The sequence below is a fragment of the Chaetodon trifascialis genome, chromosome 15 (assembly GCF_039877785.1).
Source record: "Chaetodon trifascialis isolate fChaTrf1 chromosome 15, fChaTrf1.hap1, whole genome shotgun sequence".
Taxonomy (NCBI): domain Eukaryota; kingdom Metazoa; phylum Chordata; class Actinopteri; order Chaetodontiformes; family Chaetodontidae; genus Chaetodon; species Chaetodon trifascialis.
The window spans coordinates 13,595,939-13,610,682 of record NC_092070.1 but is presented as its reverse complement, the minus strand read 5'-3'; the positions used below and the strand labels follow the sequence as shown (position 1 = coordinate 13,610,682).

Here is a 14,744-nt window from a genome sequence, read left to right as displayed (position 1 = left end):
CGATGGTGAACCAAAAGCCTTTGGCAGCATGTAGCCTTCATTCATTGATTCTTTCAAGTCGTAACTCAATTTTATTTCCTCTGCGTGAGTCTCTGTTCTCTCTTAGTAGTTCACAGTGAGTATCTCTGATCTCTTCCAACTCTCACATCACACAAATATCGATCCCATCTTAAAGGCTCTAATCATCACTAAAGCACTGCCTGCACTTCAGGATCTCAGTATGTTAAATGAACCAGCATCACGGGGCGTCAGCAGTTAAACATCAAAGGTAAAATGGCAAAAAGAACGTCTTTTTCCTGCTAGCTTTTGAACATGCAAGTTTAAGAAAAACACTCGTGGTTCATTTAGACTGTCCTTTTAGCTAAATGCTGTCATCAGTAAGCTAACCTGCTCACAATGCTAACATGCTGATGTTTATCAGGTATGATCTTCACCATCTTAGGTTAGCTTGTTAGCATGCTAAAATTGCTGAGGGTATTATTATTTTGCAGGTATTTGGTCATAAACCAAAGCAAAATTCCACTATTAGATGAAATCTGAAAAATATAAATAAACACACATAAACATGCACAACACACAGTAGGGAGGAGGAATAAAAAAGGGGCATAGGTGTGAAATCAAAGTCAAAATTAGACACAATACATACACATAACACATGATCCAGTAGTGTTTAATTGTCTTATTTTGCAGGCATTTGTCACATCAATGAGTGCTTTAAAGCAGCATGATTATATACTGCCGCCACTGCCAGCCCAGTTGAGCTCTAACGTGTTGTTCGTTGTGACAGATTTTCAAAGCCGTTATTGTAGGGTTTGAGTAAGATGGGTGCGATGCCTTCAGTCGCTACAGCATCGGAAGAATGTCTGACATAATGATGCTGTCACACCCGGCCTGTAGATACAAGAGGCAGAGACAGGGGGACATGAGAAAAAGTAGGAAGAGGGAAAGCAGAGTAATGTAAAAAGAAAAATGTTGAAAAAAAAGGTGAAAGGAGAAAGTGACATGCGTCATATAAATGCGAAGAGGAGGGGGGCAAGAGTGAGACAGCTGTCCTCAATCAAATCCTCTTATGTAATGGCTCAACATTCAGTTTCCTGAACATCTTTCTTCTGCAGCACTTCCCTCTCCTGCTCTCTCATTCCTGCTCGTCAGCTCTCCCCCTCTCCTTCACACTGCACACCAGCCCTCTCCCATCCCTCTCTCCTCGCTCTTGGTCTTTCCTGTTACATGCATGCATATGAACACGCCACTTCAGTAGGACACCCAGTGTGCTGCCAGGCGGGGAGTAGAGATGATGCATAGTGGAGTAATCTGTAGTGAGTGATCTTGACGTTATGTAATCTTTGGTTCAGTGACCTCTGCGGGATGAGAAGAGATGGATGAGGAGGGGAGCACAACGGGAGAGTGCTCGCTCCCACCTGCAGCCATCAGAATGAATAAGTTACACCCCTCCACATGTCTTTGACATAGTTTATGTAATGTTTTTCACCTGGCAAAACACATTAAATTCCCCTCCATTGTACTGAGGTGTGTCTCAAAACCAGCATCTGTATAGATTTCTGATGTTGTTGCTGTGCATCCTGCGTGTGATACTTACACAGTCTGTGTTATATCTGAAGATGCATGCAGGTCCTCTAATGGGTGATTTTATGACACTAGAGGAGAGATTTACATCTCCCGTTCAATTTTCCCTTTATGTTCCCTTTAAGAAGTTTTTTCAGACTTTAAGTGCTTTTATGGAGTTATGACTACGACTGGTTATGACTAGGACTTGTTGACAAGGACACATGACTACATCTGTATATCTTGTGTAGGAGGATTTGCTGTATCTCAAGACTGTACAGTCTAGAAAATACCATTCTGCTTAGGTTGACACGAGGGAGCAAGCAGTTGAACATGAGCCTCCGGGAATCTGAAGCTGCTGTTGTTCATGAAGAAAAGGCACTGACAGCAGGTTGACCTGCTGTCAGACCTGTCATGCCCCATTGGCTGCTGGACTGCCTGATTGACGCATGAAATTAGGAAAGGCAATTGTTTGCCTGTGTGTTACGGCATACGTTCGTGTTGAGCCAAGTACCACCACACACACTGCTTCCCCCAAGCCTAAGCCGGCCGCCATCCTTGACAGCCTCCTTCATTTGCCTATGTGACCACCACAGCTACAGCATGTGAATTTATCAAACCATTACAGGGACTTAACACTGACCTTCACATTTTGCTGAATCAGTGTGAAATGGAGCGATCGGTCATACTGTATGCATTCACTCTCAGGAGCATTTCTGCTGAAACAGCAGCGCGCGTGCGTGTGTGTGTGTGTGTGCGTGTGTGTGTGTGTTGCCCTTTAGTCCTTGTTAAAAAGCACTGATTTAGAGCTCGAGGCTGAACGACTTTCTGCAAAGTGAGGTAACCTCATCCGAGCTAAGGTTGGAATGATTGTTAGTGTGGGAGAAAGTCCTCAGCGGTCGTCCGATGTGGCCCTTCCTTTTTCTGTTCTGGATCTGTTTGTTTTCTCTTCATTTGTGAAAAATGGGCCCATAAATGTGTCCTGAGGTGTTGGTAATCATTAGCAGCAGCATCGCAGGAATACTTGCGGAAACATCAGTTGATGCAGAGCTGAAGCTGCTCTGTGCCTGAACAAGCTCAGCGGGCTTCCCTTTATATCTCTGCTGTCTGGTGTAGAAATGAGTTGATTGGTGAGGTCAGGCTGTAAGCCAAATCACTGGCTTCAGGAATGTTAACATGGTAACATGGATGCCCACCACAGTGTCAGCTAAATAAGACTTCCATCCTGTTTGCACGTTTCTTTCAGCAGAGGTCCCGTGTGGGACTCCCACACCCCTGACACAGCTCTGCCCTGCAGAACATGTCACTCATAACAGTGTATGAGCTCGTGCGCCTCTGTGCCGGCCACCAGGCCTCCTGCTTGTATTTTTAATGGAGTTCTGTGATCTCTGTGTTTGATAATTAGCAGTCGTCTGTTTACCATGATGCTGGCTGCTTTCATTAAGTCTGTGAGATGAAGAAGTAAACGGAGGTTGCTCTCTCACACTGCCTGAAGGCACGATGCAGTGTTGTATGTGTTCTTGCTTCATCTGCTGGCAGATTTTGGTCTGTTTTTTTGCAGCCAGCTCTGTAGAAATATGTGCTGTGCACCTGCGGATCCACATGTAATATGTCAGTCAATGTCCTTAACTTTAGATTCAGGTGATTATGGGTCTTTTACAATGTAAAAGCAATTTACAGCCTAATTCTTCCCAGTCTACTGTGTAATTTTGTGTGTATGGTGTACTGGTCCAGTGCATATGGAGGTAGAAGGGAACAAGATGTGAACACTGACAGGAAATAACTTTTTTTAACCTCACGTTTTTTTAAAGTTTCATTTGCTGCTGCAGTGTTATTCATTCCAAGAAATTTACATATTTGTGGTCCAGATTTTGGAATATGCTTGCTAGCATATGGTTCGATAAACCAGGAAACATCTTGGCCAACATATATGAATATGTCTGTTGAAATTTTCATTTGGCTACTATTTGTGTGCATCTGCTATGAGAGGCTTCATGATTATTCTGTGTGCACCCTCTGATGCTTTATTCACCATATGGGCAGATGAGATAAAGCAAGATGGAATGCACAAGGACACAACAGAGTATGGTATTTTGTAAGGAATAACTCTGGAGCCTTTCGGTTTTACACATGGTATGTTGAACTCAAGGCTCTAATAGTGCACAATGTGAATCAAATCACAGCTTCACATATACATGATTACACAATGGGTTACCGAATGAACTGGGCCAATAACTGTGACAATGTGATGTTTTATTTATCCCCTTTGTGTGAGTACTGAGTCAGATGAAGGACGATCTGCCTACGCACATGGACACACATACACATCTCTGTCTCTCTCCCTCATTGACACACTCACAGGCCCAAAATGGACATTTAACGCAGAAGCTATTCATCTCAACAGGGGCACAGTCATTTCTTCAAGAATGCAGAGCAGTCACAGTACTAATTACTCTGTCTGTGGTTGAATTTTAATTACATGTTTGCATTGCGCCCAGTATTGTCCTGTGTGTGTGTGTGTGTGTGTGTGTGTGTGTGTGTGTGTGTGTGTGTGTGTGTGTGTGTGTGTGTGTGTGTGCTCTGTCAGGACTCTTATCTTGCACTCACACTAACACACTTCTTGGCTGCAGGACAATGACCACAGCTCCCCACCACCTGCTGTTGTGTGAGAAGACAGAACCAGAGAGGCAGAAAGAGACAGTTTGATCACATAATAGGCTCAGTACTTTCATCTTTAAGTTATGCTATGCTATGCTATGTAGTTTTTTTCCTTGTTGCTGTTGTTATTGTTTTTGTTGTTTTGGGTTATTTTTTTTTGGCATTTATTGGACACAAAATTCTCAAGTCAATCACTCCCACAACACCCTTCTATTTCTAGGTTTCTTCAGAGAGGAATAAGTCCAGCTTTGGGTGAGATTATTGATACTATTGTCATATTTGTCTATTGGACTATAAGGCTACAGCCTGCAGTTTGTTAGCTTAGCATAGCACTAAGCTAAGACTGGAAACAGCTGTCCTGGCTCTGTCCAAAAGTAACAACATCCACCTCTAAAGCTCACTAATTAACACGTTACATGTCCTTTGTTGGTGCTTGTGTAAACCCGTCAGTTCACCATTTGACCGTGGATTATGCCTCTTGGCTTGCAGCAGTAACAGTGAATTGTTGTTTTTGAATAGGATTAAATGTAACGTGGCGATTAGCGAGGCTAGCTGGCTCTAACCCATTTCTAATTTCCTTTTTTCCTTTGCGCTAAGTGCTATTGATCTTCTCATCTAATCCTCCACCAAAGAGGCATATTTCCATAAATGTCAAAATATTCCTTGAACTTTTTTCTTACCCAAAATTCTGCCCTCCTCCTCCTCCTCTTTGCCCCAAGTTTATTCCAGCTTTCTTTCTTTGCACTTTTTGCTACATCATCATATTGAATTTGTGATGTGAAAACAGAGGTGTTTCCCAAAGGGACTGAAAGGAAAGTAGCAGAAGAGCCAAAATCACATGTGTTTTTGGTGTTATTATTTGTCTTGGGTCAGCTCGCCCTGCCGGTCTCCATGTTAAAAGTGGTCTTTTAACTGTCAGACGCCCATAATAACTGCCGTTAAGTGTAGCTCCGTGTGTATGATAATACTCCATGATACTCTGCCATCGGTCAGTTTCAAGTTCTGACAATTAGTTGAGTTTTTGTAATGAGGATATGGCGGAGGACAGAGCTCTCCATCCTGCTCAATTGCTCTACTCTCTTCAGAGACAAAGAGAGCTAGTAAGAGATTATTTATGGACGCTCTGATGTGAGCAGTGACTAATTGCTCGCATTAGAGTGCCCGTAAGATTTCCAAAGACAACAATGAAAACAGCCTCTCATTCATCAGCCCCAGCTCGCAGGTAAACAGCCGTCAGGAATACAATGGCAGGTAGGAAGAACATTGCAGCAGCTGGCATGTTTACACAATACGCCTGAGCCCTGACTGAATGAAGGGGAAACAGGAAAGATGGTGCTTAATGCTAATACATTACTGTTGGCAGCCATCAGTGTGATCAGAGTGGCACTCAGGGGTCCTCTCGAGTGGGTAGTCTGCCTTGATGCTTTTCATCAAACAGGGAGACTGACGTATGCTGTTCTCTCATTTTTGTTTTGCCCAAACGTGAATCTGTGGAAGTGCAGTTATTGATCAGCCGCGTCCTCGTGTTTGCTGTCTGAACATCATGAACTCCCCCACGCTCCATCTCTCTCGCCTGAATGACACTCACGGTATATTGCTTGACATATTCAACAAATAATACTGCAACGCTGTAGTGCATTACAAGAGGTGGACAAGATAATGTAAATTTTACAACAATTATTTCACCTTTCAAATAACTGACTCACTTTAGCAAAGTGACAAAGACTTAAAATACGTAGCCCCAAAGAAGCCACAGTTATCTTAAAAGTAGTGCAGCCAGACTAAAAAACAAGTGCTTTTGTCTGGATGTAAAGAAATTCTGACTTCCACAAAGCAGGTTTGTTCTTGTCAGTGTTGATCAAGCAGCTTTATAGTTTTGGAAAGTCTTAAAGCACTAAGTTTGAAACCTAATCCGTAATTGAAAAACTGCCTGGTAAGAAGATTTATCTTGTCAGACAAAAAACAAGCATATATATGCTTGATTGAAGATTTCATCTTACTTTTAGCAGTTTAGAGCAGTTTTTTAATTGTTTCAACCTGCATTAATACATTTTTGGCCCCTTGTGTGGAGCTCAATGAGCCGCAAACACAAAACTGACGTATTTTCAAGCTATACTGATGGATAATGGAGTATCAGTGCATTGGCAAACATTCAATGGAAGCAGAGCAACATTAGGATTCATTCAGGCAGTTGTTTTTGTGTACCTCTGACAAAAGTCCAATGTTCACCATCATTTTATTTTATTTTGATCACCACCAACTCCTGAGGGAAATATCTGTCTCTTTAGCTGCTAAATGCTCCACTATGTTCACCGTTCTGTCTGTCTGCTGTTTGAGGCTTGGCAGGTAGTGCGCCATCAATTTTTGTAAAAGCTGTCGTTGCCTCTGAAAATGACACCCGTGAGACTCGACCAAAACTGTGAAGTTGAGGGTCATAAAACCAAAACACTGAGTTAGTCGACGGATGCTTTGTGTGCCGTTATGCCTGCCCTGTGACTGGTTCACTGCGGCGGAAAAATTATGCCAGACTCCAGCAGCTGTTCAGGCAGAGACGCACCGCCATCAACATTCCAGCTGGGAATACTCTCCCAGCCCCTTTGCTTTTCTGTCATGGTCGGCAGATGGAAAAATTTGACATTGTGATATAAGAACTTACACCCTGAGCTTGTTTACCGGTCCACACTGGCTCTGCTTTTATTTCCACTGCACGATCACATTTCTCCTCTCTCCATTCCTTGCTTTTTGTGGCTGGATGTAGAGTCAAGTCAGGATCCCAGGCAGTCCTTGTCCTTTTTTTCCATTAGCTTAACACAGCTATCCTTGGTTGGAGCTCTGTTTATGTGTGTGTGTTTGGCAGTTGAGTCCCACACGAAGCCTTGGCATTCCAGCCGAGTGCTACAAGTCACCATCATGGCCGGATCGATTTCCCCGGCCCGGAAATAGGCCTCCAAGTAATCGGAAATCTCCGTCCTGGAGCACTCTCGCTCCAGCGCTTGTCGTTTTCCAAATGTATGGAAAATAGTTTCCGTGTGACGCCCCAGTCCGGCCTGTCAGGGCGGCCAAAAGTGATGTTGTCATTGGGCCAAGTGGGTCAGTCAGTGGTTTGAGGAATGAAAGATGTGGGTGTTGACTGATGTCTCGCGAGGGGCCGTGGGATAGGGTCACCTAGCTGGCTACTGGTGCTGCTGGTACTATTGTTGTGCTGCTCGGTCCAGACCTGCTATGAAGCCTTTGTCACTATGCTGCAGACAGCTGCTAATCCCACATCCTTCCTTTACTCTGGCGACTGTTCCCAGGTGTCAGGGCAGCGCAGTGAGAGTGATAATTCAGGTATTTTCCCTCCTGCATCTATTTTTATGACAGCTATAAAATGATACTGTTGAGTCAGTCGTTGGACTTAAAGCAAGAGCATCTTGTTTCCGTTCAAAGTAGCTTCACAGTCGTACTCCAGATGTTTGCTGGTGTCAGGATGACAGATTTAATAAAACAATCTAATATCAAGCGCCTTTGTTTGTCTCCTGTCTGTCTTTCAGTACCGGATTGGCCAGCTGTATATGATCAGTAAACACAGTCTTGAACAGAGTGAACGAGGGGAGGGGGTGGAGGTGGTCCAGAATGAGCCGTATGAGGACCCCGTGCACGGATCGGGCCAGTTCACAGAGAAACGGATTTACCTCAACAAGTGAGTGCCTTCCTCCTTCCATGTAACACATGTTCGATGTAAGTTATTGCGTGTTTTATGTGATACTCCATTGATCCCAAAAGGAGAAACCTGCCCACAGATTCTGCTGAACACTTTATATTCTCTTAATATTTCATCTCACACTCGTAATCCTCAGCTTTCTGTCACCAAGTTACCTCATTTCACAGCTTATAAAGCTTTGAAGAGATGACGTGACACTGACTTTAGATTAGTCATTGGTTTATGTGTCTAATGATTCGTTCATGTCATCATCTGTAGGCTGTCTCAAAGAGCTGAGCGTATACTCACACAAAGCACATGATGGTAACATATTAAGGTTACACATAACATGAGGTTTAGCAAGCTCCACTCTGCATTGCTGCTGAGTTTCAGGAATGAGCAGGGAAAAATGTATTTAGGCGTCTCTTTTCATCTCTCTCCAAGCCTATTTTCTAGCTGTGAGCTGGCCCTGCACTTTGTTAAACCTGATAAGCATGAAATTGAGCATATGATTTTCTGTTGTGTAGATTGAATTAGCTGCTGCGTGCAGTCTGGAATGTGTTCTCCTCACGCTCATTTGTGACCCCGTCGTTACACACCTGCAAGGTTTTTCTCTGTGCGGCGGGGAAAAAAATGTCATATTTGTACAAAATGTTACAGACACTCAGACTTTTCACCGAGGACGCTGATGAGGTGAGTCCAGGTCAACCTTACCCTTATTATATCTATAACAATTGCAAAGGCTGGGATGGAGACAAACACAGTGTATGATTTGGAGAATAATTTTAAAGGTTTGAGACAACTGAAGCATGAATTTTAAAGAGATGCCTGCAAATTAATATCAGCATATATTGATAATATTCTACACACTCAATGTTAGGTACACAATTTAATGCAGCAGCCCTGCCATTATGTCTGTCTTTGCAATGCTCATAATACATTATTACTCATCATAATTAGTGGTGGTGTTGAACTGGACTGCATGATTAGAAACACCTCTTATTATAATGCAGTCCAGTGCAACAACACCGACATGATGCCAATGCTGATATATGATTTACCACCTCTATGTACAACAAAAACAGGCATCATAAAAGATTTTATGGCAGAACGGTTGAGTTGGATTGCACAGCAGTGTCTAATAAAGAGCGTATTTAAACACCATCTGCAGACTTCATGCTCATGCCGACCTCATATTATTTACTGGCTCTCTCTTTGGACTAGAATTTGTTTTTGTTTTGTTACTGTGTGCATTAATCAGTTCATGGCTTACTTCTACAGTAATATTTCACTTTGCTCATGGCCAGTCATACACAGTAGGCCTATCATCGCCCAGTCAATGGGTTCAATAAATCCATACCAAACACTTGGCAGGAGCCCAAATCCATCAATTCAGCCAACTCTTATAATGTGATTTGAAACTATTGATTTCCATAGACCGACTGGAGCACAGGGTCAGCTGCGGTACTTGAGCTGGTATGGATTCAGAGTGCTGGTCCACGTGGACCACTGGACTAAGGTGGGACGTGCGGGCATTTAGGCGGGACCTTAACGAATGAAGGGTTTCACAGTTCAGTCCTGCAGGGCAACTCAACTTGACGCACTGCTTTCTTTCCAGGACTTTCACACTGTCAGACAGAAAACTGACAGCGAACGGCAGTGACTAAACTATTATGCTTACACAAGAAACAGCACAAGAAACGGAACAGGAGGTAGCTGTTTTCTTGTATGGTAGCTCACTGCAGCGACAAGATATTAGTAATGTATGCATAAACTATCACATAGAATAGGCTTTTAAATCTATTTGACCATTTTAGGTGCAAACTAATTATTGCGTTCTAGGAGTATAGAGCAATTTTGTAACCAATCCTTATGATAATGAGGCCCATTATCGTGAAGATAGGTTATGACATTGTCCCTTGGTGCACCATTTACTCCACTCATCAAGTTCTGTAATGCTCAAACTGAAGAACCGTTATGGCCAGTTTCAGTTCTATGTCTTCATCTTCCGCTGCGATAAGACGGCCGATAAGATGAGTCCACATTAAGCAGAATCGAATACTGTCACGGACAGCTTAGCCACGCGTTCCCCTAAAGTAAGACACATGGAGGAAGTGAGAGGCAGAGAGGGTGAGGCTCAGTGGTCACAAGTGACAAGTAAGTGGGCCTTTGGGAAATGTGAAGTGTCACTGGCAAACTCTGAGAAGAGGAAAGTGTAGTACTACTGTGTGCGTAAGTGTGTGTGTGTGTGTGTGTGTGTGTGTGTGTGTGTGTGTGTGTGTGTGTGTGTGTGTGTGTGTGTGTGTGTGTGTGTGTGTGTGTCGGCAGAGACAGATGAGGTCAGTGTAAGTGGTGGATAATTTGAGCAGTCACTCTCGGACGTCGCGCCTGCTTCTCTCCACCCACAAACCACCTGTTACCATGTTATAGCTGCAGTGTGTGTGTGTGTGTGTGTGTGTGTGTGTGTGTGTGTGTGTGTGTGTGTGTGTGTGTGTGTGTGTGTGGCTTGTGTTTAAGGCAGTGTGAGGACATGTGACCAGTCTGCTGTGTGTGGATCCCCCCCCCCTCCGGCTGTTTGACAGTCTATTGGAGAGAGACCAGAGGGAACTGTCTGTCTCATGTCCCAGTGGTCCATACAGACTCTCAGTATAATCTCTGCATTCAATCACAGCTGCGAGACACAAAATAAGAAGGCAGGAGGGTGAAAATGTGGGAGGTAAAGTAATCAACTGTCTTTAAAGTGATGGCTTTGTGTCCAGTTATGGTGCTATATTCACCTGTGAATGTCTCAAATCTGTGGCTTGGCCATTTTCCCCCCGGCTAGCCAAAGTTTGTCCCCCATTGTTCCCCTTCCTCAGGAATCATTTCCATTTTGATTGGACGCCCAATAAGGTGCCCGGCTACTTGGCTGCAACTGTCAGCATTTAGAATCCATTTGTGCTGAGTAATAGCTAGTTCTCTGTACTTTGCGCCCTCTGTGCCCCTCTCTGTATCTGTCACAGTGCCAGCTCCGATGAAACTCCACTGCAGGGTTCAGGCTGTAATCAGTGTAATCAACTTCCTTGGGGGCCATCATGGCTGCCTTGCATGGCCTCCATTATGGCTCCACACAGCTGGATGCTTGTCATTGCCGTTTCTGGGTAGAAGGGCCAAAGGAAAAGAGTGGAGCAACTTTAACAGAGGATTGAGTTAAATCCGTCCACTCTTCTTTCTCTGTGTTTCAGCAAGCTGCCCAGCTGGGCCAGAGCAGTGGTCCCTAAAATCTTCTATGTCACAGAAAAGGCTTGGAACTATTACCCATATACTATCACAGGTAAGGCTTTAATTCCACACCTTGTGCTTTTATCTACAATCAATAAGTATGCACATTCATGAAATAGCATGTGATTTGTCCGAATGTTATGTTATCTAACAAAAATTAGCATTGGTTTAAAAGAAGTACACAACCGCTGTCTCTTTGAATAAGGACCTCTTTCTGTAATAGCATGGCTTCCTGCTGATTTGTACTAGAACAATGCACACACACACACTCACACACAAACTCCCACGCCCTCTACAAACATGGCTCTGCTCGACTGCTGGCAGCCATTGGGATGGGATCATTGGGAGGGCAAAAGCACATGGACGCAATATTCTATCCAACAGTCGACTGTGCGCAGATGTGAGGGAGGGACAGAGGTCAGGACGGATGGTGGAGGCGATGTAGAGGACAGGGAGGTTTACTGGAAGATAACGAGTGAAGTGAAAGGCTAAACATGACTGTGAGTTTAAAACAAAGTCACGGTGTGCTTTTTGATTGCAGTTTGTGTCTGACAGTGAAATGCGTTTTGACCTTTTTGTCAGTAATTTGCATCACACAGCAGCGACTTAAGTATGACACGAAACCAGCACACAAAATAACAGGTTCCAATTCACATTTTAGTGGACTGCTCCTGCTTTGCAACACCATGCTGTGATGTGTTACATAAGATAGAACTGAACCTGTTTTCTGCAGCTCATCATATATGATTTTTGACACGCTTTAAGAGGTGTTTTTATCATCCGCTAATACCAGACTGAAATATGCTTCGGTTTTGAAGGGTCCACAACAAACCTGACACAAACATCCTGTGCTGTGTAGAGGAATTCCTGTTTCCTTTAAAGTCACCGAGTCTGCCGACAACCTTTGAAAGTGTGACAAACTTTTCGCAGCAGCACGACTGCTTTACTGTTTTTCGGTAACACACACATCTTTGTACTGAGTTCCCTTTTTCTAAGCTGTTCAGACTCTTCTGTTTACCAACGTTCAGCTCAGCATGACTGTTGATCTCACACCCAAAATACACTAATACAACATAACACTCAAGTCTTGTACCAGAACGCTGACAACATTGTATCCCAACAGGAACACTTTGAGACTTAGAACAAGTCTAACAACCAGCAGCATTACAATACGCATCGCTATTGTCTGTATTATTTCATTTTATTTTTGTGTGTCATGCACATCACACCTTATGTCAGGATGATGCAGATATACATCCAACATTCATTTGAGAGGGACATCTGATCACGTTGCTGATGGTCATAAACCTTCCACCTCCTTGAGGAAAAGAATTTCTCTTGGGGGGGTGGGGGGGGGGGGTAGAGGACCCTCTATGGAGCCTCTCTGTGTCTGGCTCAAATACTCAATCCAAACCCTTATAGTATATACAAGGCATGAGATCGAAAAGCATGATCAGCTGGTTTGGTGATTATGTTTGGGAATTAGCTGCGCTTGCTCTGTTTTTGTATATTTAAATGTAGACTTAGCAGACATTGCAGTCCAATTTTAGGTAATTTTGTGTCATGGAAGGTATTGAACATAAATAGCCTTTATAGTAGTACATAATGGAGTGTAAATGCACAGAGGTTTGGTGGCAGATGAGTTTAAGTGCATTTTTTGTCAAAGCAATGAAATATGATCCACTGTTTAGTTCACACTGACTTCTGTTGTGCTGTCTGTGTTAAGAGTTTTGAAAAAGTGAACTCAGTATGTAAGTAATAAGTAATACACTACAATCAGTCTGCAGATGTCACATTGCTCCATGGTCATGTTGAACTTTCAATAGCACTGCAGCATGCAGAGAAACACAGGGACGTCGTCCATGTGACAAAAACATGTGACTAAACATGCCCTCAGTAGGACCACGCGCATATAACAATGATCAGTGTCACACATTTAAAAAATGGGACTGTGTCATAACAAAATGGGCTCCTCTCATGAGCTTTCGCTGAGACTAAAGTGCTATTGCTGAGGCTTAATGGTGCTGTTTCCATTTTGAACTGAATTATTTTTTCTCCTCTGTTTTCTCCTCATCTCTCTCATACTCGTTTCATTCCTTTGTTGTCTTCTCCCTGTCTGCCCCCCGTCACACACCTCCCATGTCTGTCCATTACAATGATGGCCTCTGCTGGGGATGTGGTCAGAGTACACGGTGAGTAGCTTCATTGTGGCTGCACTCTTTCACATGCTCACACGAAATCACACATACAAAAAGAAAAACACTTTGATCCAAAAGCGGATATGTAAATCTTTGTGGTAGAGCTTAAAGGTGAGAGTGGCTACTCCTGCTGCTGAATGCTGCTGGCACAGGATGGCATATATGTAAGGTGCCTTTTCTGATAAAATCCAGTCTCCAGCAGGAATTCATGGTTACTTCCACCGTGACATACAAATGTCTTGCTGCACCATCTGTCACACTCTGTGTTTGTATCAGCTGTGCATCAAAACACTTGTGCAGTATCATCTCCTGCCCCAATTTCACATTAGCTGTTTCCTTCTTTTGAATATTATTTATTATTTAAATCCAAACAGGAAGTTTTATGCCTGTTCCTACATACATACATAAGTGTAACCTAGTGTAGTAATCAGCATCAACATTCATTTTCCACTGCTTACCGGGGTCAGAGTCATGGTGACAGCAATCCAAGCAATGTAACCTTGATCTTCTTCCTTGGACACCCCAGGCCAAGTGGTGTGTGTGATCCCTCTGTCATGTTGTGGGTCAGTGCTGGGGGTAGTAACTCTCCAAGTCCTTCCAGATATCTGAGCCCCTCACCACGTCCCTGAGGGTGAACCCAGACACCCTGCGAAGGAACCTCATTTCAACCGCTTGCATCTGAAATCAGATTGTTTCATTTACTGCTCTAGAGCGCCTGACAGTAGATGAAGGCTGAAATGTAAAGTGGACTTGTGCGAGCTCCACCCTCAGGCCGAGGTCTTTCCTCAACCCCTGCATCTCTGCTGCACCAATCTGCCTGTCAATACCAACTAATCAAGCAAATTTCCCTTTAAAAGCATTAAGAACCCCCCACAGCTCTCAACGGGGATGACTGAGAGAAAGCACTAATGATTTGCTCTGGGACATTAGAGGAACATTAACCTGCCCACCTTATGTCTAAGGCAGCAAGGAAACATCAATGCAGCTCATGAAATCAGCTGCAGGCTGAACAGATACATGGAGCAGCTGGGCGTTTGGGGAAATGTCACGCCAGCTGATGTGAAAGGAACTTTTTCTGACTAATATTAAGAAGATGTGCACTGCTGAAAATGAGTTTCTTGAAAAAATATGCTGGACAAAGCCACCCACAGTATCCTCAAATCAGCAATCATCACGATTTGGATAAGAGCCCCAGCAAGACAGAGACCCACTTATAAGTTAAGTATTTATAGTCTCTGTGGATGGTGCTTGTGTAGTCACGCTGACTCATGGGACTGATTAAGATTGGGAATGTTTTGTTATGATTAGCCCAAGGTGGGTGGTGGCGATGCAAAAGATGAGGATAATTACTGGCGGTGACAAGGATTTTGTTATTCCACAAA

General features: G+C 43.6%; 1 protein-coding gene across 1 annotated transcript in view; it reads left to right on the top strand.

Annotated features, from left to right (window-relative positions):
* pitpnc1a (phosphatidylinositol transfer protein cytoplasmic 1a) overlaps window positions 1-14,744 on the top strand; it is a 33,559-nt gene that overhangs the window by 11,756 nt on the left and 7,059 nt on the right. The window contains exons 2-3 of the mRNA XM_070981002.1: window positions 7,755-7,903; window positions 11,128-11,221. Of these exons, the coding sequence (XP_070837103.1) occupies window positions 7,755-7,903; window positions 11,128-11,221 (243 nt within the window). The remainder of the gene's footprint in view (window positions 1-7,754; window positions 7,904-11,127; window positions 11,222-14,744) is intronic.